Source organism: Halichoeres trimaculatus, unplaced genomic scaffold (assembly GCF_033239565.1).
Source record: "Halichoeres trimaculatus isolate MK-OKI-2021-1 unplaced genomic scaffold, fHalTri1.1 fHalTri1_scaffold_20, whole genome shotgun sequence".
Lineage (NCBI taxonomy): Eukaryota > Metazoa > Chordata > Actinopteri > Labriformes > Labridae > Halichoeres > Halichoeres trimaculatus.
The window spans coordinates 4140939-4167799 of record NW_027437198.1 but is presented as its reverse complement, the minus strand read 5'-3'; the positions used below and the strand labels follow the sequence as shown (position 1 = coordinate 4167799).

Genomic DNA, 26861 nt, shown 5'->3' with positions numbered 1-26861 from the left:
AATATTCTAAAATGTTTCGCAGCAAACTTTTGTATTTTCTGTCTGTAGGCAGTGAAACACTGAACATAAAAAGGCCCAAGTCATTATGATGACTGGAGAAGAAGTGTTTTGCTACTGTGTCTGGTGAGGGTCAGACGATTTGCAAAAGCCACAGCATGAATGCAAATGTGACAATAAGAGTGCAAAAGTGTTGATATTTATTATAGCTGAAGGTAAAAAAGAATAAAATTATATACTTTCACAACTTTTCTGTGTCTGTCAGGATATCTGTCCTCTCAACTTTTGTTGTGTACTTCTGTTGTGTTGTGGCTGTTGCACTTGTGCTGTTGAGTTTGTACTCGTGTTGTTGCTTTTGCAAATCAGTTGACACCTACCAGCCACCAGTTTTCCATTTATTATAGTGTTTTACAATAAGCACACCAGTGTTTTTTTATATGTCTGTTCATTTGTTTTTTTCATTCATTCATGTTCTGAACCCCTTATCCTGTTCAGGGTCACGGGTTGCTGGAGCCTATCCCAGCTGTCATTGGGTGAGAGGCGGGGTACACCCTGGACTGGTCACCAGTCAATCACAGGGCTGACACATAGGATGTGTCTCAATTCAGGAGCTGCAGTCTCCGTAGGCTGTAGCCTTTGGAGGACCCGGCCTTTGTAGCCTGTGTAGACCGCAAAGGCCAGACTGATTTGAGACGGTCTGGTCTACAAAGCATTTCCTGTTTGTCACCCTCGATGACACACAGCGCTGCCCTCACCTGTCAGGCTTACATTACTTTTTAAACACACATTAACCAAAACCTCACATTTAAAACAGGATGTTTTTTTTTACTATTTATTTAAAAAAAAAACCTTTGCGTCAGTATTATCAATTATTTCATAATATAATAATATGATAATAATTTTTATTATTATTTTCTTTATTGGTAGAGTACAGAACCACTATTTACATGAGAGTATAGCCTTAGTAAGGCAACAACGTATATTTTCAGCGTCTGAACAAGTGCTGGAGGGATGATGGATAAAAAAATAAAAAAATAAAAGCTGCTGAAATGATTTAATGTCTTTTTTGAATTCCCTGCAAATAAAAAATCACCAAGTAAGTTTTTTCCCAGAGAATTAACATTTATGAACATTTTTTTGATCTAATGATGAGAAGATTTATAAAGAACTATTTTTCCTCAGTATGTTTCTTGAAAAGAGCCCAAACAACACGTTACAAAGTAAAACAAAATATTCTTTCACGTTTTAGAAACACAATTACATAGTTGTTGCCAGAAATCCTTCACATCTAGATAAATCAGGACTCCTTCTGGTGTTCCACAGTGGCCAGTGTCTTCTGCGTTCACACGCAATGCATCTTGGGATATGTGAGGCTATGAAGGATTCACAGAATCCGTCCTTCGTGGAACCTGAAAAGGAGGCCGAATTCGTCGGCCGCATTTAGAGGAGCCTTTGAAATGGGACAATCTTCGACGCACTGCTGTGATGTAATCAGTCTTCAAATTCAGCCTTTGTGGGCTGCAGCCCCCGAATTGGAACACAGCCACAGACAGACAACCATTCACTCTCACACTCACACCTACGGACAATTTAGAGTGTTCAATTAACCCAATGGGCATGTTTTTAGACTTTGGAAGGAAGCTGGAGTACCCGGAGAGAACCCACACATGCACGGGGAGAACATGCTAACTCCACACAGAAAGGCCCACTGGCCAAGTTGGGAATCGTACCGGTGACCTTCTTGCTGTGAGTGACTGACTGTCATGCCACTGTGCAGTCTGTTCATATGATTTGTATGTGTCATTAGAAAACAAAAAAAAAAGTAAATAACTCAGATTTGAATGTGACGTTTCATTTTGCAGGAATTGAAATGAGGGGTTTTGCTCATTTTGTTGTTTGGTGTTTTGATTTGTGTTTAGAGTTCTGAGAGTGTGAAGCATACTATTCAGAAAAACAAGCAAAATTATATTTAAAAAAATGGCATTAGCTGATTAACCACAGAGACCTTAGAAGTTCATTTGCATTTATTTTCATATTAAACAGTGTAATTATAAACATTTCATTCAATTACACTAAGCATGATAAATATGACGTAAAAATATTTTTAAAATCTACAAGTTTTAAGGACAGAATGAATTCACATCTCCTTTTGTGTGTCTTAATTTAACTCTTTTCAGCCCATGACGGTGATATGTTCCTCTGATCAACTCAGCTTTAAGTTACAAAATGAAACCTCATACCTAGTTACATCATTTCCCAATTTACAGACAGAAAAATTAACATTTACATACATCAGTACAGTTCAACATTAAGTTACATTTCTCAAATGTGCAAGATTAAGCAAAAATGTATATTGTAGTCAAATAAAACAAGATCTTCTTAAATAAATGTTCAAGTTTAACTGAAGCACAGGCTGCTGGTTTCAAACAGAGGTTAACATTGTCTAAGATACTGTACAGTGCCTTCTGTGTGGGGCGGGGAGATGGACTTTGTCTACTACAGGTGGAGTAAAGTTTGTTCATCAGCTTTAAAAGGACAGAATCAAACAGAAACTGTAAATCTTACAGTTCAAATAACCGTGTTTTAGACTCTTATGCATGAAACCTTGAGTTTGAAGCACAGGCAGCTTCAGAACTTTGCATTTTGCTACAGAAACTGATGACGCACACACACATACATCCCCCACACCCTGTACAGCCACAGAGACGATGTTGGGCCTGAAAATGATAATATACAATAATGAAATGCTGAAAGTAGCAACCAGGCTGAGAGGAAAACGCTGTTTGAACAGGTTCATGAAGTTTGACACAAAGTAAAAAAAAAAAAAGGCAGACATCTCTGTTCATGACACTGTTAAAAGCAGCGTGTTTTTGTTCTTGTAGTGTTTTCTGTGACGCTTTAAGTCCCTGCACATGACTGAAGAAACGCTCGCCTTCCTACGGCGCAAATTTCAACTAATCAACGAAATCCATTGCACGTTTTTTCTTCTTTTTTTTTACAAACAGCTTATTACATTTCTTCATTCTGACATTTAAAAATAAAATCTCCTGCTTTTTTATTTTGTACACAATCTCACAAAAAGTGTGATCTGAAATTTGTAGTGATAATAAATGGAGCATCACAGGCACCATGATTAAACCCAGTGACTTAACCATCCGAGCAACTTTCTGCAGTTTTCAGAGCGTTAAAATGAAGCATTACACGACTGTCTGTCAGTTCCATCACCTCCATGGGATCAATGTGAAAATGTTCGTCTTACAGCACAAACTGTTCTTACTGAGACGTCTCAAAAATATGAAACTACATACTGTGAGTGCTCCCTTTATTCATAAATAAAAGGAACACACAGTGTGTCACCTCTATAAACGAGAGGTCTTTATCCTGTGTACAATCGGTCATCCTTTGCACTTATTTTCAACCCTTCTTATACAGAAGTTGCTACAGAAGGAAACCTGGCGCTTTCACTCCAGTAAGGAGACTAACCAACATCCAACAAGTGTATGAAAAAGGGTTCTTTAAAAAAAACAAAAACAAAGGCAACCACTGAAATAATCGCACAACATGAGGAAGCAAAATGATGATCTTCATTTTTAAATCTGCAGTAATCAAAGAGCTTATTCCTATCGGCTGTGGTGAGAAGTTTGCCAGCCAAGTGTGTTGAATTCAGAACACAGAAAGTCTTTTTCTTCAATTTTTTTTGGTGATGCAAAAGTCCTGGAAAAGGAGTGCACTTGGACACACAACAAAAAGAAGCAGCCAAACACCTGGAATGCGCTCGATGAGTCTTTAAAGCAAACATTTAGAAATTTTTCCCCGCCGTGGTGGAATTGCACTGAACTGAGATTTACACACACTGATGAAGCTGGAGAGGTGAGGTGGGTCAGACCCCGAGGCAGAGTCTGCTGTGTCTTATTTTGTCAGTTTACAGCCATTTTTTTTCCATCATGGCCATCTCCACACAGGTGAAGAGCTGATCTGCCTGAGAGACGCATCAGCGGTTTGCCCGACAAACCGCCTCATCTGTCCGTATTCAGCCGTTTCCCAAAAAGTGCGAGTTCTTTTTTTGATGGTGTGATGGAAATACGTCCTTTTTTTTCTCATGCCACACTAATCCTTCTCTCCGTCTTCACTGCTTCCTGAGAGGATCAAAAGGAGAAAAGGAAAATTAGAGCAGCTTCACTTTGAATACCTTACAGCCATGGTATGGTCAGAACTATACTATACTACAGTATTACACTATTTACTATCTTTTGACAGACGACTGGAAGAAACAAGAAACTGATGGATCGCTACACTTTACAGAAACAAACCAGGCAGCAAAAGCTGGATTTGCGGTTCCCATTTTGTGTCAGTTAAAGCAATGGTCTACGATTTGGAAGCTTTGTACATCTTAACACCGTTTATAGGGCTGTAATGGTCCTATGGTCCAATCTACACCATGTAAAGACCAAAAAGAACGAAAAAAATCCATTCAGTATATCTGCTGCAAAGCTGCATACTAGTTGACCAATCCAAACCGCGCATGCCATGCGCGGTTTGGATTGGTCCGTGAGGCCATCCAATCCCCTGTCTCCCTCGCTCCGCACCGTGATGCCCATGGTCCCACCTCGTCCTTCCCCACTACCCTTCTCACGTCAGCTAGCTGCTCAGCTCCTGAAGCGTCATGGAGCCAGAGAAGACCGAAACCAGGAAGCTGTTACTGTTACCCTCCACAGGGAAGGGAAGAAAACAAAGAAGTTTCAAGGAAAAGGCTGAAGCAAGGAAGAATTATGAGCGATACAGGTGCCAACAGAGACGGAATATTGGAGAAATGTACGACCAGTGGAAAAAGCTGCAGAGGGATTTGGGACTGAAGACTGACGCCGAGACCGCTGAGTTTCTGTTGAACAGGTAATGACTTTGTTTCCCACAGTGGGAGATGTCAGCTGAATAACTCTGGTTAGTCTGAGCCTATACTGGCTAATGACTGAACGCTGCTGGTCGGAACGGGTCGGCTCTGTCATAGATGTTAGCATAAGTTAGCCACACATCTTTAGCATCGTAAACTGAGCTGGTGATGACACGCTGAGAAAGGTAAAGCCTCGCCCACAGTCGGCTCTGCTCTGATCAGCTGGCAGTGACAACGCCAGACCTGCTTCACCGGCTAATTCATGGTTTTGATCGTGCCGGTCAAATTGAAAAAGCTACCACTGTGTGTTACAAGGAGGATGACTGTCTTATTTGTTACATTTTCTGCCGGCCGGCTTCTTGCTCTGTCGGAGGGGGTGTGTTGTTAGGAGGCGAAGAAGGGCGATACGAGCTGGGGGGCGGGATCTTGTATCACGGAGGGGAGGGGTGAGTGAGGCTGGGTTTTTCAAATGTGTCTCATCAGCCAAACTGGGTTTCAGATCGTAGACCATAGCTTAAATGTTAATTTAGGCTGTATTTTAGGGTAAAATCATACCTTACATTACGAAAGCCCTGTGTATTAGCATTTTTTGTTCAGCAACATTTTTCATAACTGCCTTCATTTGTGCTCGACATGATTTGTACACTAACTTTAACTGAGGCGAACCCAGTTTTCTAAATAAGGGGGAACTCCAACACAAAACAGTTGTAGCTGTGTTGTATAAAGTACTTAATATTAACTATAAAAAAAGGCTCTCTTATGTATTCAAGCTTTGCATTTTGCGTTTTCCCAGTTGAAATAAGGTACAAATAAATGTCAGGATATAATTTCTGGCCACATTTCTTCTTCTTCCTTGGACCCTGGTTCTTTGGAGGCTTTTACTGATCAATGTCCAACTGTCCTTCATTTCATGTCAAATTCTACAATCTTCCTGGTCTCGCTGTGAGTACTGCAACTGTCCACAATGTCAGGCGAGGTTTGTTTTGCAACTTAGTCTGACTTAGAGGGGGCGTGCCCCTGAGAGGAGGTGACTAAAAGTATACCCTCTAAAGCGTCAGCTACAGCTATAATAACTACACCAGGGGTCTGCAACCTGCGGCTCTGGAGCCTCATGCGGCTCTTTGACTCCTTTGCAGTGGCTCCTTGTAGCTTTAAAAATATAATAAATAGACTTTTTTTTTTTTTACAAATTTTTCTTCCAGAGGGTAAAAATGATAACATCACAGACACTAAACAATTCACAGGTCAACATTGTGTTGTACAAAATATGTATAACCTCTTGCAATAAAGCTCCTACACTTTTTGTCATTTTTTTAAAACTTTTTTTAACTTCTTTTTTTTTTTACTTTTTTTTTCTAATTTTGAAAAAAACGGAGATTTTGCAAATTTTTTAAGTTTTTTTTAAATCCCTTTTTTTTAACTTATTTTGCAGTTTTAAGATTTTTTTTTTACATTTTTTGAAAAAAAATAAAGAAAAATTTAGAAATTGCATTAGGTTCAGCAATTTTTTTTCTATTGCTTTTTTTATATTTCACATTTTTTGCACATTTTTACATTTCATTTTCCTTTTTTTTCAAATCTTGTTTAGATAATTATTCACTAGGTTTTTACTTTTCCTAGAATGTTATACACTTTTTTGTCTTTATTGTGAAGATGAAGTATATTTTGCAGCTCTTGAATGACTTTTATCCAGGTGAGCTGAGGCAAAATGGCTCTTTAAAGTAGAGGTTGCAGACCCCTGAACTACACCGATGTCACCCAGGGTGACAAAATCACAGCAAACGGACTTCACTACAATGAACTGAATTTGATGTTGGGCTTCTGTTGATAAAATCGTATTAAGATTGATATGTCTAGACCTGTTCATGTTTTTGGAAAGTGTCCAGAGCTAACGTTTGGTATGATTTGGCGCTATACAAATAAAGATTGATTGATTTCATGAATGATTAGACTGATAAGCTGCATTCAGGAGCTACAGAAGCTATGATAAGCTAACGTACAGAATTCAGAAGCTACATAATACAGCTTCTGAATACTGTAGCATTAGCTTAATGTTAGCATTTCATAGCTTAGCTGTCTCATCACTCTTGTAATGCAGTTCAGGGTACTAATGTCTGTTTGCTGTGAATGTGTCGTCCTAATCTGACATCAGTTTGTCATCACTTTGTAAAAATGTAGATTGTTTGGAAGTAAATAAACAGTCCTTCTGCCTACAACAGCCAGCGAATGGCCCTCAAAACAGAGGGCTAAGGGGAAGGAATAGTTGACGAGATGACAGTTGGGATTGGCCCTAAATCTCCCTTTTATCATCGTTTGTAAAGATTCATCAGGCCTGGTGTGACTGCAGGCCCAGCTTACCTCCTTGTTCGATGTCAGAGTCCGTGAGATGTGTGAGTGAGAAGCTTGCGATGCTAGCCGGTGAGATGGAGAAGCGAGAGTAGTTTGAGGCGCCGGTCCAGCTGGGCTCCAGCATTGTGCTGGGCGGAGAGGTGAAGCGTGAAGCCCCAGACGAGGACATGGTCTTTGAGACAGGGTCTTTGTCTGACTTGGGCAGGAAGGCAGGAGCAGGGGAGGAGAAGTCATCATCCCACTCAAAACCTCCACCTGTGAGGATTTGATGGAGGTGTCAGTCGTGGGATTATGAAGACAAGAACTGTAAATGTAGAAAGTTCTGTTCTTACCTTCTTCGTCTGTGGAGCTTTCAGAGTTGGTGAAGCGGTTCAGGTAGCTGGATGTGGACACTGGACTGCTGAGCTCTGGAGCCTGACTGTTTGAGCCGGAGGAGTGGTCACCCAGCTCCTTGGTGGGGGTCTCCTACATCACAAAAAGTTGGAATTTGAATAAAACATCAAAATTTTCCAAAGAAGCGATTTCCAAATCATGAATTTCCTGTCACAGAATTTGATCATTCTTTACCTGATCAAACAGGAAGACGGTGACATCATCAAAGAAAGACACAGCTCTTCTGGAGTTATCAGCATTTGACCTCCCAGGACATGGGGACGATGACGACTCAATGTTTAGCGTGGTTGGCTTCAATAAGCTCTTCAGATTTTTCGCGCTGCTGTCATCAGAGATGATGACAGGCACCGTATGAACGGTATCATCATCGCTGTCCTCACTGGAGCTGTGGAGCCGGTACGCACGCATGTCATCGTCGGAGTCATCGCTGTTCTCGTCCTCTTCGTCTGCATCCACACCGTCCTCCTGTCCGTCCAAAGCCGAGCCATCCCGCCTCCCCAGGTAGCGGCCCTCCATGTCCGGCTCCTTTATCTTGTGCCCATCGCTTGCGTAGGTCCTGGTTAGCTTGGCGTGGACTGCGTTCAATGGGGGAGTTGAGGGAAGTGGAGACGAGGCCTCTGAATCTCCTGATGGATCGTCTTCGTCAGGTGATGTGACAACAGGTATCACCTCTTGCTTGTTCCCATTTTCAACATGATTGTTTTCAGACTCTGTGGCGTCATTTTGAAGTTTTTCTGAGATATTTAAATCTACGTCTGGTAAAACTCCCTCAATATGAGACTCTGGTGACTGTCCGTTGACTAGTGCTCCAGCAGAATTTGAAGATTCTCCCTGTGAAAACAAAGAATCAATGTCTTTCTCCACGTTTACTTCCACTGGGCCTCTTGTTGCCTCACTACCTGAGCCACTCGAGTTACTCAGCCATGTCCCTTCACCAGATCCTGCTGCGGTTAACTCTTCTGACTTTTTCTCTGGCTCTGATTCGTTGTCGGAGAAGTAGGCAGAGTCTCTGTAACTGCTCCCCATGAGTGGTTCCTCAGCGGGAGCAACAGGCTCTGGTTGCTGGTCCTCGCTGCGATCATTGCTCTCAGCATCCAGCACACCCTCCACTTCAGAGATGATGATTTCAGGGGGGATTAGATTTGTTGCAGATGCAGACTCTTCCGTCTCCTCTTCTTCTTTGGCAACACTCAGGCCGTTTTTCACCGGGGAATGTTCTTTGACGCTGGGCTGAGAGTTCCACTCCGGAGACTCCAGGTTCTCCGTCTCATACCCGCTGTCTGATATTTTGTACGGAGGCTGCAGTTTGTGTTGGACTATTTGAGCAGTCATTTCATCTCCTTGTTCGGCTAACCTGTGGATGTCCAGAGAGTCTAAAGAGTCTGGTGTCTCAGCAGAGTTTTCTATAGTGGGCAAAGTGGTGGACATACTGTCTTCTAATAGACTGTCCTGACTGATCTGGTCCAAAGATGGTCCAGAGACTAACAGAGAGGACCTGACAAGAGGACGCCCGTTAGTGTCCATAAAGGACTCTTCATGATCAGAAAGAGTGGTTTCCAGTTCAATATCTGCGTCCTCAATGAGTTCGCTTAACAGGTCATTACTCGTCAGGTCTTCACCATGCCCGTTGTCTGTAGGCAGCACTGGGACAGGCAAGGTTTCAGAAATATCACTGTCTAAGGGCTGAAGATTATCCTTTGAGGTCCCGAGGTCGTCTTCAAGGCTGGGAATTTTGGCATCTGTGCACAAGGAGTCTAAAGTGGCACTTTCAGAGAATGCAGGGGTGTGAACATCAGTCTGACTGATGGTCACCTCAAACCTCTCAGAGGTAGAATCAAACCCAGAGTCTAGACCTCTTTCTGAGGATTGCAGGAGACCAAAGTCCTCAGTGGAAGAACTAATATGAACCGGCAGCTGGATGCTTGTGTTATCTTCTGTGACCACTGTAATGGAAGGCACCAGTGTTTGATTTCCGACCAGAGACTGACAAGGCTCCCTTAAGCTGGCACTCGGGGAGTCTAAAAGTTCCTGTTGAGAGGATGTGCTACTTGTTGCAGGTCTTAAATAAGTGTCTGGTATAGTTAAGCTGCCTATACACTCAAGGTTGTCCCAAGAACGCATTTTGAATGAATCTTCAGGTTCGTGGGCAATGCCAGGTAAAAGAAAGTTCTCTCTTGGACTTGAGAAAGTGGATCCCTCTTTCATTAGATTCTGTTCCCTGAGGAACATATAGTTATCAGCTAGTTTTTCTGTGTTCAGAAGCCCCTTCAAATCTGCATTTTTCTCCCCCTCTACCGAATCTGCAGGGTGAGTGGCTTCTGAACTACCCCCTAAAAAAGAATCCCCGCAATTTTTATCTGCATCTACCACTGGGACTTCTAGAGACACAGCTTCGAGAAACGGGTTCACGTTGCGCTCAGGGAGCTCCATAAAACTCTGTCCCCAAGACGGAGAGTCCTCCTGCTTGGACCCAGTGTCAGTGAAAATGTTGGTGTGGTATGGGCTGTCGTTCTCAAGAGACGACCAGATGTGGCTGTCTGGCAAATAAGAGTCCTTGGAGTCAATACTTTGGTGGAAAAAATCTGCATCAGTGCTGGACTCATCCAGACGGACATCTTGGAGAACAACAAAATCTTGTCGGCCTGAGCTGAAGTCCAAATCTTGCCCTCTGTTGCTGTCTCCTCCAACAGTGCTCTCCCCTTGTTCTTCTAGCTGTATGTAATATTCATTCCCATTTGATGGCTTTTGTGCATCAAACACTGGTACTACCCCAGGAATGCCTGAAGGAGTGTTCCCACCCTCTGTGCCCTCTGCTCTGCCCACAGGATCGGGGAAATGTGCCTGGATGTCTTCTCTGGAAACAGGGAAGAACATGCTGTGATAGTTCAGCGTTGTGTCCATGCCTGAGCGTCCATGGTTTCCTTCATAGTGGTCGTGCTTGGCTGCTTCCCAAACATACTCAAAGCTGAGACCTTTGCTTGTTTCAGTTACAGTGAGGACTTCGTCGATCTCCTGTCGCAGGGCATCATCAGCAAACTGTTCCAAGATAGGGAAAGAGGAGTGGCTGACAGTGGTCTGGCGTGTGGAAGGATTGGGTTTGAGGGCGTCCCAGCGTTGCTCGAAATCTTCTTCAATGTCTTTCTGGCCTTGCATGCGCAGGTAAGTAAGTAGACGGTGGACTTCCTCTGCTGTGGCCCGCTTGTCTGGAGACAGCCAACAGAACTGCAGAACCTCATACCTGCAGAGATAGGAAATAGGTAGCAAACAGGAAAGACTGTTATTATCTTCCAACGTGGCTTTAACGCGACACATTTTCAGAAAGTTAGAAATACATCTTGATTGACTGGTTCAACCAATCCATGCACGGCTGTCATGGTTGTTGCTAGGTAGCGCCTGTGGCAACCTGTTGCAGCAGCTCTCTCTTCCTTACCCCATTTTTCTAATTTTGTTCTTCCCTTCTTTGCCATTTATATTTAGAGCCTGTCGTTACTTTTTATGGCTCATTTGTTGGTCACTGAGACCAAACTGGTTATGTTTGCCGGAGTGTTTTACTTGTGTTTGTCCAGAGATCCTACATGTAACCATGATCTCATTATTTACATATGAGATCAGCTGTAAGCAGCCTATAGCATGTCGATGCTAAGTGGTGCCAGGCCTGATGTTCCCCGTGATCTAAGGAGAAGGAGGCGAGAACGACATGCTGGTTAGTGGTGTGAGATGAGAAGACACGACATTGACCTATCCTTCCATCCATCATTAGGGGGAATGTAAGAACCATCACCAATAGCTAGCCATGCTCACCCACCAACCAAACGGAATACCATGGGGCAGAGTAGCATCATTGTATTTGCAGACGTGGCTAATTAAGCTAACGCTGGACACCAACGCCATTTTGGAAGTATTTAACCTGCTGTGAGGGGAGAGAATACAGGAGAGAGAGACTGAACAGACTGGTGAAGAAGTCCAGCTCAGTCCTGGACACCGTGAATGTGGAGGCTGACAAGAGAATAATGACCAAGCTGTCGTCTCTGATGGACATTTTTCTTCGAGCTGACACTTGTCATATTATTCTATTTAAATATTCTTGATTTTTTACTATATACTTAATCACACATATCATACATCATTGTTTTGCTGCTGTGACTCTGAATTTCCCTACGGGGATTAGTAAAGTACATAGTATTGTATGATATACTTGCCATCTGTCAGAGTAAGGAAGCTCCAGCTGTGGCTTGAAGAGTTTAACTTGTTGATCCTTGATCACATGATTGAGAACCTCCCGGTCGGACAGATGTGGGTATGGCTGACCGGCGTTCTCAAAGAGCTCCCACAATGTGACCCCCAAGGCCCTATGAACAAAAGAGGATAGAGGAGGAAATGGAATTTACAGCAGGACACAAGTGTTCAGTACATTACCAATTTTAGACCTAACCTTAACCTCTAGACTCCAGATCATAAAACTTCTTTGAGTGAGTCGTTTGGGATATCTGTAAGGGACTGAAGCAAGAATCGAACCTGAGAACCTAACGTGTTGCTTGTTATGGAGAGTATTCTGAGTAAACATTGTTTAATGTTGAAGGCAGCCTGGCTTGTGCAAATGCAACTACCTTATGTAACCTTCATAATTTATGACCACAAAGCATTTGAAGCCAAGGAGAGGCTGAAAGGAATTTAGTGTGGACAGATGCTTGGCTGGAGCAAGGTCATATTCTTTTGACCCTTTCTTGGAAATGATCAAGTTTCCACCTCTTTCTTATCAGAAAGAGGTTGTCAGACATGTTTTTAGAAGCCTCACTGAAAAACTTTCATATTTTTATGCCTGAGCATAGGTCCAACTGCATCAACAATGTAAGAAAAAGACTTCCTAAAAAGTAACAACAGTGTGAAATGTATTTGGATGACAGTCTTGGTGTTAGGTCTCTCTTTTCAAACTGTCCTCTGCTGTCCTCTAGTGTAGTGAGGAGCTGTTAAATTGTACCTACCACACATTACTGGGCTTGGTTGGCTCCATTGTGATCACACCCCCATGTCTCTCGCCCACCAGCTCAGGAGCCAACCATCGAAGTGGTGCGAACACATCTTCCTCCGTGATGATGTAATCCTCCTAGAAATAACACGGTCAAAAACAAACAATCACATACAGTATTTGCAACTTTCTGAAACTGTAGCTTTCGATAAACACTTTGTAGGAATTTGTATTTGGGATTCATGGTTCGTGATTCGCTCTCACAGACGCAGCACACACTCCAGCCTCTCCCTTTCTTTACAGAAATAGACTGTACACTGGGTGACCTTATCTTACGAGTATTAAATTCAGACAGCCAAACTGACAGATCAGCAGTATTCGGGGAATGCAGCAGACAGAGCTGCCGTGAGACATATGCAACGTGTCGAGTTTCAGATCAGGACGACCGGAATTGTTCAGTGAAATATAGAAATCAATCAAATGAAAACAACTGCACAGCCAATGACGAAAAAGGTTTAAATTCTGACGGGTCATACAGGGCTGGACGTCAAAGATAGATGTTGACAGTGACTTCAGATAGGCAACTTAAGTTCAGCTGTTGCACAATACGGAGTAGTTCTCTGTTATCTAGGGGAGGAACATCTGTTGGGTTCAGTCAGTTAAACCGCTTCTAGCAACAAAAGCTTGATGAGCATTCGTCTTTGTGACTAAATAGAGGGGCTGTGGATAGAGGTTCTCATAGGCCTGTCTAACTCTCACTCACCCACACATGCACACCCACACCCTAAACATAAATGGGAGATATGTTGTTTTTGTATGATCTGTTATGTTATGCTGAGTTTGGGGTTCAAAGGACATCTGTAACTTATTTTTTAATTAAGGAGTGGCCAATCAGTTTATTTATCATACTCACTCTTCTTCTGTTTATAACGTTAATCCATCAGTACATGTTTATCAATGGAGGTCTTTTAAGGATGTTATTAAGGGGGAACTGGTAACCGGTGTGTTTTTCTGCTGAGTGCAGGGGTAACTAGTTGCACCTGTGAGGAGCTCTTCCTTATAGTGTTTTTGCCTCTTTCTGGCCCTAGAAAAACTCCAGATGACATTGTTACCTCCAGAGGGACTGGATGTGTGCGCAAAGACATCCATCAGAAGTCCTAATAATACTATGCTATGCTATGCTAATAAATTTGTATTTACATTTATGGGTCTAGACCTGTAAATGTTTTTGTAAAGTGTCTTGACATAATGTTTGTTGTGATTTGGCGCAATACAAATAAAGATTGATTGATTGATTGGATTGATAATTATAATTATAAAATCATACCATAATACTAATTATGTATAATCATATATGTAATAGAATAATGATGACCACAATGTGAGCATATGTGTCCAAATTTTCTCTTAGCTCTGATGTCATCTGGGTTTAAAATAAAGGAACGATCTGATCAGGGCTTGACGTTAACATTTTGGCTCACCAGCCACTGTGGCTAGTGGTTTTCCAGAGTTACTAGCCACTCAGCATTTTCACTAGCCACAGTTTTGTCGTTGGATAATTATGTTTAATATGATGGAAGCAGACAAAAACATGCTAAAGTTTACTTGAACTAGATTTAAAACCTTTTTAAATGTGAATGACCTCTATATACACCTAAATCAAGACTACAAAAATGTTTATCCCCATTATCAGGTATTCAGTTCTAAAACGGTTGTGCTCCTTTAATAGGAGAATACGCAGACAATTAAGACAAAGTAATTAAAGGAGAAGTTTATTTTTGCATTGAATGAAATGTGTTATGCTTGAAGGTTAGTTGAATAAACTAAGTACCATACTTTGTGGACTATGTCACTTTGTGGTATAATTATACATTTTTTAAAGTCGTATCAATCAAAAGAAAAAATGCCTCATGAAGACAAAAACAGCAGATATGCTATAAGTCACACTGGACCATAAGTTTTATCTATTTAGAATGATTTGGTTTGTTTACAGTATTTCCAGAGTGAACTTTTTACACATAACTTTGATAAATGTTTGTTTATTAGGAGGTTTAAATATTGTTCCTACAGCTCCTTGTATCTGTGACCAGTTTCTCTTCTCTACATGCACTCCCCTCCCCTCCCCTGCTCTAGGTGAGTGTTGCTGGTGAGATTGGTGCAGTGTGAGTTTAAATGAGCTCCATCTGGTCAACATCCTCACTTTTAAAAAGTTACAGGAGTTTTGGCGCTAGTTTGTGACTTAAATCTGTTTACAATAGAGAGCCAAAAAGACGTGAGTAAACTTTTAAATCACGGCGCTAAACACCGGGAGCTGTCAGGCTGTCCAAGACGGAGGCTCGAGAAGAGCGCGTCCAATGAACAAACACTGTGTGCAGGCAGTGCTCATGGGAGTTGTAGTGCCGTAGTCTCATATTGCAATGGGTTTAGTATTTCAGATGCTGTCTCAGAAAACTACAATTAAATAATTCAACCTGCCAAAGTGGCTGGTAGGAGTGACGGTGTCACCCGCCGCATCTGCATTTGGCGGGTTGGCGGGTGTTAATGTCAAGCCCTGGATCTGATCTTCGTCCACATGTTTTCAGACAGTTCATTTTGCCAAATGGTATGATAAAATGTGCCGAATTTCAACTCCTACCCTCAAATACAGTCACAGTGATTACTAACATCACTAAATGAATATCTGATTGGATGATACATTTATTTAAAGGTTCAATAACCAAAACTGGTTTATGGAATGTAGCAGCCTCATTTATATTTACAGTATCTTTGCATAGCCATGTCAATGAAGTTGACAGAACTATGTTGTACTTAAGTAATGGTAAAATTCAGTCTCTGGATCCAGTGGCAACCTCCAATGTAAAAATACAAGAAAAAGCTGAAGTGCGAAAATCTGCTGTTTCTAAACTGTCTGCTTGAGGCCGGCCAACATCAGAAGTCACGTACACTCTAAGCCAAAAAAGTTGTTTTCACGGGACAAATTCATCTATTTACAGCCTGGTACAAAAAAACGTCTGAATCTATGATTTCACTATCAGTACACGCTGAATTTTTTTCATACTCTACAGTTTAGAGGATATTAAGACCCCGAGTTCACCCAATCATAGGCACAGCTCTAAGCTCAAAGCCCGCCCACTTCAAACATGGCTGCACTAGATGAATTGCTTCAAAAATCTGTTTCAGACACCGACAGGTGATGTCAGTGCATGGTCTAAATGTGAAGTTTGTGCTTACTTTGTATCTGTAGGGTCCGATTCCATAGTCCCCCACTTTGACGGTAAGATCTGCAGTCAGATAGCAGTTCCTCAGAGCCAGATCACTGTGAGAGAAAACAGAAAGACATCAGGATGGTACCAAGTGGCAGATTCATTCTAAATGAGTTTATAATAAAACAGTCGGGATTTAGGAAAATAGCTTTAGTCTTCACTGAAATACAAATATTAAGCTTTTCACCCAAGTGAGTTGGTTGTGTTTATTCTAATGCTGTGAAACAGATAACACCTGCCATCAATACCAAAAAGTGATCCACTATCTGCATTCAGAATTACAGTTTTTCTCCTACATCAAAGACAAGGGAGTCAGGCGAGGATCCTGAAGGACTTTAGGAACTGTAGGAAATTCTTCTGTTGTTTGCCTCTGCTCTTTACAACAGGACCCATTCAGGCGCTATTCCTGACTCGTGCATACAGGAGCAGGATAACGTTTCAAGAAGGGAGACACAGCAACCTCTGCAGGGCTGCCAGTAGAGGGCGTAAGAAGCTGTGCCCTCCCTTCACGTCCAGCAGACATATGTTAGATCATTTTCAGCCACTGACGGAGCAGGCTTTGGTTTCCTGTCAGCCCTGTGGCTTTCCTTGCGCGTAAGTCCCATGTCCCTTTTACCCACCTAACGACAAACACTGCTGACACCAGTGTTTTGTGTGTACATGGCCCAGCTACTGTCAGAGCCTCTGAAACCTCTGCAAGATAAATGGAGATTTATTTTAAAACTGCCTGTCCACAGCGTCTGGCGAAAAGCCCAACATACAGTAACACAGCAGCACAAAATGAGTCCTGTATCTTAACCCTACAAGGCTAATACATGGCAGGGCAATGATCACTCCTAAAATATGAGCCAGTGGTGGAGTTAGCGGTAATGTCTACAGACACCTTCTTCATTTCGTCGGTGACAGCAGATACAGTTTCAGGTTCCAGGTAGTCTTACTTCTGTCAGCTGGATATCTTACAAATGCTCATTCGTGATTTTTAAAAATACACATTTTGGGCTTTTACATGTCTTTATTGAAAATAGGACACAGGATACAGACTGTGGAGAGAGGGAGGAATGAGAGGCGGAAGAGGCAACCGGCTGCAATTCTGGGTCACACAATTTAGCCACTTGGCTGAACAGAGACCCCAATAGTCCCTGATCTTCTGAATCAGTCATATTTCTACCAGGCTGATGTTTCTGAACCAAACTTCTGTCTTAAAGTGAAGTGAATAACTTTAAGGTTCAAGCAGGTATCCAATGGTGACTTTTAAATAAAACTACATCATTAACTCCTTTGTTGAAACTTAACATCAGATAAAAAAAAATCAGCCAAAGAGAAGACGGAAACTTCCTTCTGAGGTTTTCCCACCCTTTGTATCCAATGAGATTCCAGCTTCTGCTTTCAGCACACGCAGCACTGCTCTGAGGGTTTCGTGTCAGTGTTGGAGCGCTACAACCAATCAAAAATCTTGTCTGATTCTTCTCCCTAGCTGCGCCCAGAATTTTTAGTTTGTCACATTTTTTGAATTTTTTCGCTTGAATACCACATAAATATTTTTAAGACAGGAAATTAAATTAGTCCACGTGGAGGAAAGCTTGTAGAACTTCTATTAAGTTGTAACAAGGATTAAAACACAAGTCCCAATATTGGGCTATCCTTTTACACCCAAAGAGCAGAATCATCATATCCCTCTGGCAGCGGACAGCTGACACTGTAGCAATGCATGCGAGCTGTGTAATTGGAACCCTCTGAGCTTATTCTGAGCATGCAAAATAGAGCTGATGAGCGGAGCATCGTATGTTGCCCCCAAGCCACACGTTCCCAACACCCCCTGTGCCCTGCTGTCAGACATCCAGCACTCGGCGGGGTAAAAATGAAAATGAAATGCAGCCTCTCTGCTGTACAAACCTTTTTTGGAGAACACTGGCACTCCTGAGGCTGGACGGACAGTAAGCACTAAAGTAAAACTAACTGTTGACCCAAGTCTTTACAATCATGGTTTATGAGACTTGTTACCCCGTGTCTGACAAGTCATATTACATACCCAGAAAAATTGCAACACATTAATCGTTTCACATGATAATTATGTAGGTGTTTGTTGATCTCAGAGGAAGTGGGTTCTCACGTTTATACAATGTGTTGACAACATCTTGAATTGAAATACTTAAATTCTTTTCAGTCAAAACTGGGACAAACTCATGTAAATACCTCTGGGAAGGTAGCACCTAAATGACAGCAGCTTTTCCAGATGGGATCATTGTAAGCTAATTAGTATGTGTATTTACTAAAATAAATAAATTCTGGATAATAATCAGGTCTTCAGAAAATAACGTCTGTTAACTAAGGCTGTGTAAAACTTGAAGTGAAGTCAGAAAAGTGAAGTTAGACTGAGGGGAATGTGAGGCATAACGTCTAGAGGTTGTTAATAAAAAAGGAAGCTGTGTCTGCTGTTCCAAAGTGCTACCTGTGCAGGAAGTTGTGTTTGTGAAGGTGAGTGACACCAGCAGCGATTTCACAGGCCATCCTCTGCAGCTGCAACAGCTCAGCATTTCTGAACACCCAGTCCTGCTGGGACAGGTAGCCTCGCAAATCCCCCTGCAAACACACACACACACATAAACAAAGAAACACATTTATCAGCACATAAACACCAAGAATGTCACAGAAAAATCAACGTTTGTGTCACGGAAATGTAACAAGTGATTAAGTGTATTGTGCATTGATGGCCACATGGTGGCAGTAGATTCTCCTGTTCCTGTCTCCTCAGCACTTCTCACTGCTGATGTGGGAGAGGACCAAATAAGGGTAACGCTGTTAGGTGGACCTCTTTGCTGTGTCACAGAGATTTATAAATAAAAGAGTCCAGCTCAGGTCAGTGAAACAAACTGTGTCTGCATCCGGCTGTGTTTCTGAGCTCATCAGAAGAGGAGGGATGAAGAGAGGAAGATGGCATGAGAAGAAAGGGAAGGGAACTTTGAGCTAACCGGTTATAGCCCTGTAAAATAAACAAATAAAAAGTCACACGCGTGGTTTTTATTTCCTCAAATCACATGACACCAGTATGACTGTGAGGTTACAACTCAAGAGTGTGTTTGAGAGACAGAGTATTTACATATTCAGATCACAGGGCTACAAGAGTGGATGAACGGAGTCTGGAGGGACTTGAAATGTGAACACGGGTCAACCACAAGGATCTCAGCTGTGTGGAGCCAGTTGGGAATTTTGTTGGACGCTTGTAGTTACTGTTTACAAACATGTGAAACTGCTAATGTGCTATTTTTTGATTCAAGCTCTTCTGAAATTTTAATAACAATGTTGAACAACACCCAAAGGAACATGTTAAAGTCAGACTCCTAAAACGTGAAACAAGGTGTTGGTTCAAGTCTCTTTTTGACCACAGTGTTTGAGTGAAGGGGAATCCTGCAGAATGGGGGTTGTCTGAGGAATGACAGCACACTGTACGCACGCACACTCTCACACTCACATAATATATGAGCCCCTTTTGCTGAGAATGTCATCTCACATGTGGTTACTGACCGCGCAGTCTCTGCCTGTCTCTCTGTCTGTCTGTCTGTGTGTTTACAAAGGGTTTATTTTCCCCCCAAGCTATCTAACTACAAGCAGCTTAGATCTGTCGTCTTACATAAGCAACTAGGTTTGTTTCGACCATGTTCACCCCGGCGCACACAAACACAAACACATTAATAAAGTGCCACACAGCTCTGAGAATCAGCCTTCAGAGAAGAGCTATATTCAATGTATGGTAAGTGACACCCCTCTGCCTGTCTTCATTTGTGAAGACTCTGCAGCAGGTGATTAGGTCTGGGTTTCTAGAAGGGGGAGGGGGAGGGGGAATCCGGTGCTGCTAATGAAACAACATTAACTGTAAAGGGCCAAAACAATAAGGACTCAAACGAACAGGAATGTGTTCAGTTTCCACCACGCCACTTCATGTCTGGCTCGGCTAAGTCATGATTAGGTTATGTAAAAAGAACATTTTTAAGATACTTCACAGGATTAATGTCCATACTAGTCGTAGCAGGTGACATCATAGTTATTTTCAGTTTATTTTCATGTGAGCCTGGCAGAGCAAAAAGGCCAAACAAGAAGAGAAAACTTATAAAAGGTGCATTTAGAAAGGAAGGAGGTAAAATAAATCAGGGATGTCACGATACAGATTTTTTTTACTTCTGATACGATTACTTCATGATATGTTTTGCTTATACCAAGGTTATAATAGTTAACTAAAACGAAACTAAAAACGAAAACTGAAATTTAAAATATATTGCAGTTAACTCAAACTAATAAAAACTAGAAAAGAAAACAAAAACGATAAGTAAACTAAAACTGTATCTTGTGTTCATAAAACTAATTGAAACTAACTAAAATTATAGACAAAATGTCCTTAATTATAGTTTCTAACAATGCTAATAGCCTTTAGAATTTAAATTAATTCGACACATTTTCCTGACCAATTTTAAGACAGTTTTCGGCAGTTGTCAGTGCCGTACGGCACCATCATAGCAACATACTGGGATGTGCTTGTTTACTGCACTGACTGGCTGTGCTGCGACAAAACGTAGAGGAGCAATGAATTGGAGCATCTGTAATAGTTTCATTGCATGTGAGTCTGACTTTGTTACAAAGCTCATATTTTATTGCTTTACATAATTTATGTTTATAATTGTTTATTTAAGTTTATATTATTTTTTGTGTTGAAGGCAGCAGCCAACAGTTCAGTATCAGCATTGACTGAGCAGTGAGCACTATGTTGGACTTGAAAATAAACAGTGTTACAAAATATTTACTCTGACCTTTTTGAATCCTGCACCTGGTTAATAAGGTATGAAAAAAACAAAACTAAACTAAAACTTAACTAAAAATAATTCTTGTTGCAAAAATCAAAACTAAATAAAAACTAGAATGCCTGCTCTAAAACTAATTAAAACTAAACTGTAATGGAAAAAAAAATGTCAAAACTAACTAAAACTAAAATGACAAATCCAAAACTATTTTAACCTTGGCTTATACTAGGGCTGGGCGATATGGCCTAAAAATAAAATCTCTGATTTTTTCACAAAAATTCGATTTACGAGTTTTTTACGATTTTTTTTTCCTTTCAAAGAAAACAATAAGTACAAATGAAAGAGATAACTCAAAACCAGTTTTGTTTTAATTTTGTCACAAACTTAATAAAAGTAACCTCTATTTGACTCTTGGAATTGAATTTTTAGCTTTTCTTCTGTTTCAGTAACTTCACTTTGTAGTTTTAAAGGAGGCAGGCAGACATATTTTCATTCACAGTTAGAGCTGAAACGATTCCTTGAATGATTCGAGGTACTCGATTACAAAAAATACTTGAGTAATTTTCCCTGCCTCGAGGAATCGTTTAATTTTTAAAAAGTTTAAAGAGTGGTATTTCAAATAGAGCTGAGGCCATATGAGGAGAGTTTTCAGACCCCTCAAGCCACCTCTTATACAAAATAGCAACTAGCAACAAATCTAGCTCCTTTTCTGGAGTTTGGAGACTAATGGGTCATTCTACGAAACGGGTGCCATTTGGGTCCGCAACATTTGATGAGGTGTACAAGGCACAAAAAATGTGTCAAAGTGTGTTTACAAATTTTGGAGCTACCAAAGCAAGTGCTCTTATTGACATGCTGTATCAGAAAATTCTATTTCTTAAAGAGAAAAAAATTCATTTGAAGAATAACTGCTCTTTAACTAAACAAAAATGTATTTTATCCGATTACTCGATTAATCGATAGGATTTCAGTAGAATAATCGAATACTAAAATATTCGATAGCTGCAGCCCTATTCACAATGAAAGCTGCACCATTTTGTACATTTTGAATTTAAAAATACTGCTAGAAAAAGCGTGTACAGGACTGTTTCAGTGCACTACAGCACTATTCAGTTATATTCTACTTTAAATTATTAAAAAAAAATCCCCACTTTGTTTCTGTCAAGTTTTATTTTTTAGGCTATATAGTCTGTTTATCCTTTAATTTTGATACAAACAAATAAATAAAATTACATGCTATTTATTCAAGTGTAGACTCATAAAATTCATGCCTCCCTGCATAAGTCAGTGCCCTGGTTGGGACACCCCAGTCTAATAAGTCCGGTCCGCCCCTGCTTGACAGAGCGCATCTCGATGCTGGTTCGTTATGTTGCTCTGCTCGTGAGCAGATGGATTTATGCTGAATGGGGGATTTAGTTGTTGGAATAGAGGGAGTTGCAGGGAAAGACAGAACTCAGCTTCCCCCCAGGTAAAAGTTCAACAACTTCTCAGTCATGTCTGTCCGAGCAGCGCGCCGCTCTGTGCGATCGCCCATCGTCGTCCCGTCACCCACCCTGTCTACTTTCACAAATCATGATCCATCCAAATTACCATAAGAGGGGATTTTCTTCGGTACAGTGAGGGTTTTCTGTGAAAAACTAATGTATATTTCTTTACTGTCTAAATCTTAAAATGATCAGAGTATTAACTTTGAAGAGCAGCAGGTTTTACATGCGTCAATCACATCATCAATAATCTGCAGGTGAACCTAAAAGGATCCCGGCTCTATAAATGTTTGAGTAAAAGATCTTAATCAAACTCCTGAAAAGTGACAGATTGAAAACGGAGTATTGGAGGAAAGGGATTTGAACATTCACTGACAAGAGGTCTAGTTTATATAAATCTCTTTGGGCTGTTGATACAGACTATAAGGAACACGTGTCCATCAAGGTGCTGGGTCTCAAAGACGCACAAGCACATTTTTATGACATTTAGGTTTCTGTTGTTTTGTTTTGTGAACTGTTAAAGCATGCAGCACACACGCGGAGTCAGCGCTTGCCGCGGTATAAAAGGTGCGCAATAGCAGGGGAGAAAAAATTCAAATTTTTCATTTTTCAAATCGTCCACAAGGAAAAATTCGAATTAATCGATATAATCGATATATCACTCAGGCCTACTTTGTTGGGTGATTCCATTGTGAATGACGAATTATATTTTTTGTATTAAAAGTGAGCCCTGTTGGTACCTCCTGGAGGAACACTCACTTTACAAATGCTGCAAGATGCTGTTTTACTATCATTGCTTTCCCAAAGAGAAGTAGTTCCGGACATGTTTGCAACATGGTTTGATTTACAGCAGCCGTAAAGTGTGACAGTGCTGAAAACCTGTGAAAACTGGATCTGCCCTGATCATGTAATGACATCCAATGCTATCTGGTCATCCAAAAATAACCATATCAGGCGCTGATACCGGTCAGAGTACGGGATCAGGACATCCCTAAAATCAACTTTAACTAAAGAGTGACTTATTAAGTGATTGAATTATTGTGCAACGTATGTGCAAAGTGCATTAAAATGCTGGATGTGAGTTTCAGCTACCCTCTGTCTAACTTTATTTAATGCTATGACAGTCGCATAAAGACTTCTGGGATACCCACCAGAGGATTGTCACCTCAACCACCGAACTAAATGCAGCAGATCAACAACTTTCAAAAGCTCAACGTCAGCTGGCTCACAGCCGAGACCCCGAACAAGAGAGGGGCCTGCCTAACTTCCTGGCTAAGCACCAAGCAGGAGACCCATGCATTAGAGCTGTCACTCAAACTCTGGTATGTGACATTCTGTAGCCTCTGCACCAGTTGCTTGATGTATTTTGATGTCTAAAATGCTTTGAGTCAGGGTTACCCGGCACAGGTGATACGGGACAGAAAAACCAGCATCAATCACCGGGCTGTCAAAGGGAACGTCACAGGAGACTGACTTTTTGGGATTCATCTTGTTCAGCGTGCAGCTGCGTTGTCATGTTTCATGTTTCAACATCTAGGAGTTGATAGACACGGCTTGAAGATATAAAAAGACGGATGTGTGTCTGATGAGCGTTTTATTGTCTTGTTGTGAAGATAGCGTGCATGTAGGGGAAACAACTTGTGCAGTTTATGACAATTAAAAAGTGAGGAAAAAGCCAGATGAAGTCTTTGAATGTCTCTATCTGGTGAAGGATAATGAGAACAGACATCACTCACTTTACGCATTATCACCGTTAACACACAGGACCTGCTCATCATCACACTATCTTCCCTAATGGCCGGTGCCCACGTGTGATAAGTCATTCACCTTGACTCATTTCCATCCCCTGTCAGAGACGTTACTGGAGCTGGCTGGGAAAGACCACAATGCCAGGGGAGCAGCCGGGCCGGAGCAGCTGACAATGCCCAAGCCAAACAGAGTTACGCAATCTCTGGACGGCGAGCCAAACTGGACCCAGCTGGAAATGTTACTGGGTCGGACAAATGGAAGGAAAGGTGTGGGGATGACGCTCAGAGATTCTGTGTTGGTAAACAGGAGAAGTGTGTTCGCTAATGTGGCCCAAGGTCCAAGGCTGCAGGATGCTCAGTACAAACAAAAGACCAATCGGATGAAAATCTAACAGATTATTTTTTTTTTAAACAGCTGTAATCGCTTGGGTTGCTCCATCATATCATCCTGCCATAAACAGGATGTAAATGGACCTATGCTGCTCCTGTGCACTCTGACACACCTACATCTTTTACACTTTTACACACTCATGCAGCGATGATAAGATTGAGATAATAAACTTGATGATGATTAACATAAGTCCATAAAAGTATTATAAGTCAATGTTGACCTTTGCTCGACCAGACCCTAAAATTTTCCTTCCAAACTTTTCTTTTTTTTTAGGTCAGTGCCACACCAAACTCAGCACAAAACAACTTTGGTCTAATCTTTTTTTTCCAAAAAGCCTAAAACTATTTCTTTAAACTCTAAAAAAAACTTAGTTTAAAGCTGAGGTTGGACAGTTTGCTCACAGCGTCAGGTGGAGTGTTTTATACAGATCTTCACCCAGAAACTTCTTTGCAACGTTTATTTTTTTACCTGGTTAAAATTAGGGATAAGTCAAGATATAAAAAAAAATGAAATGAATAAATCTACCTGACAGTGTTAGTAGAGCTTCTTAAAGCTGTTTTCTTTTTTCTTTCAATACAATTCTACATAACCAAAAAAAAGCAACAGTGCCAGTTATTGGTATAACAGGTTACAGCACTGAGAGATTCAAAAGTGGAGGAAAACTAAAACTTCTGCTGCCTAAAAGAGTCCTTGGAGGAACATCAGGGATCCTATTCTTTCATATATTATATCTAAATGTGCCATGAGGAGGATCTGTTTATTGGACTGCAGAGACATCTTTTAGCCCTAGAGTCTTATGGTGCGTTTGAGGCAACCCGTAACTCGTATGTTTCCAGTTGAAATCTCCTTGTTCCGACCTGAAAGCGTTCCAGGCAATTTACGACTTCGGTTTGAATTCTGGGATGTAAACAAACCAGCATGGCAGAAATTCTAAGATTTATGCTTGGTCATTTCAATTACCAAAGGAGCCCGCAAGTTCTTTATTTAAGTGAAACGGAGAAGGGGAAAAGGCGCATGAGGTATTTACTTTATATTTCACGGTATATGTTGTTATTTTAAAGTGTATTTTTTTTATTTTTGTTGATTAATGCACTGAACGCCAAAGTTGCTGCCAATGTTCAATGTGTGAACATCAGACAAGAAGTTTACACTTGTAGCCCAGTGATGATAGCGCTCTCTCTCTCTATTAACTATTTTGTGTTAGCGACACATTTGTCCACCGTCTCGGGCACATATGAGATTATAGTACATAATCGTGTGTAAATTATGATTGCAACGTTTGAATTTACTTTACATTGTTGTAAAGTCTATTTCTCACCATGTGTCACACGCAGCACCACCACAGCCATAGAGGCTGCCATATTGTTTTGGCACAGATTAGAGCCCGGCCGATTAATCGTGCCGATTATGCCTGTCACCGATTAATCAACATCGGCCAAAATGTAGCCAATTATAAAAATTTGTGCTCCACGGAGATTCTGTCACTCCTGCTCCTGTGTGTCTGTGTGTTGGGCTGCACACTGCCCGAGTGCCTGCCCCCTCCATCCACCATTATCTACTGTAAGATTATAGAACAACATTTTAACATCATGGAAGTTGCTTTTTTGGAAGATAAACAGAGATAAATGCTACTGTTAATTCACACGTCCACCATTTTCTAATGTAAGACTATAGAACAACATTTTGCTGTTGTGTAAGTTGCTCATTGTGTGTTTACAGTTTGATTTTTTTTTACTAACTGTGTTTACAGTTTGACTTCTTTATTTATTATTGTGTTTACAGCTTGTTCTTATTTATCATTGGTTTACACTACAGTTCTTATGTTGACAGTTTTATAATTAAAGTTCCTTGTTTTAATTTAATAGTGTTCTGTCTGTTGTCTTGAATCATATGGGTATTATACTTTGTGTTCATATACCTACAGTATATATCCTGTGTATATCAATGAATTTCTTATATATATCAGCCGATATATCAGATATCGGCTTTTTTTTGTCCCCAGTATCGGTATTGGCATCGGCCCCAAAAATCCCATATCGGTCGGGCTCTAGCACAGATCTGACGTCACAAGTCGTAACTCGGAGTACATCGATCTGGCACGAGTTCACAGGTCGTAAGTTACGAGTTAGACTGCCGTTCCAGGGCATTTTCATGAGTTACAGGTGGGAAATATACGAGTTACGGGTTGCCTCAAACGCACCATTACTCACTGTTGTGAAGACGTGACTTAAAAAGGCGTGTGTTTGTTTTGGAACTAACTTTTTTGTTCAGGACAACTTTTACTGCATACAACGCAAAGAGGTAAGGTATTCATCACTACAGTTAGATAGCGATGTTGTTTAATCCGTGACAACAAGCAAACAATTTTTTGTACTGTAGTTTAGTAGCCGGCTATATGCAGTGCTACTCACAGCCTGGTGCTGAGACGTCTTAACGTGTAACGTGCAAGTGAATCCTGGTTATGTCCTGCCAGTCATCCACCAATCAGAGCCAACGTAACCTCACTCTTCATTTTATTGATAGACTCAAGTTTGAACAGACCACTGCAGAATAACTGCTGACTGTGGGTTGGAATCAACATTAGCAAAAACA

General features: G+C 41.1%; 1 protein-coding gene across 1 annotated transcript in view; it reads right to left on the bottom strand.

Annotated features, from left to right (window-relative positions):
* Window positions 1-2055: 2055 nt before the first annotated feature.
* Window positions 2056-26861, bottom strand: part of lmtk2 (lemur tyrosine kinase 2) — a 44653-nt gene continuing 19847 nt past the window's right edge. Inside the window, exons 7-14 of the mRNA XM_074696515.1 lie at window positions 18306-18436; window positions 15825-15909; window positions 12610-12731; window positions 11827-11976; window positions 7802-10865; window positions 7567-7699; window positions 7244-7489; window positions 2056-4133 (exon numbers count right to left, since the gene is read on the bottom strand). Of these exons, the coding sequence (XP_074552616.1) occupies window positions 4105-4133; window positions 7244-7489; window positions 7567-7699; window positions 7802-10865; window positions 11827-11976; window positions 12610-12731; window positions 15825-15909; window positions 18306-18436 (3960 nt within the window). The 3' untranslated portion in view covers window positions 2056-4104. The remainder of the gene's footprint in view (window positions 4134-7243; window positions 7490-7566; window positions 7700-7801; window positions 10866-11826; window positions 11977-12609; window positions 12732-15824; window positions 15910-18305; window positions 18437-26861) is intronic.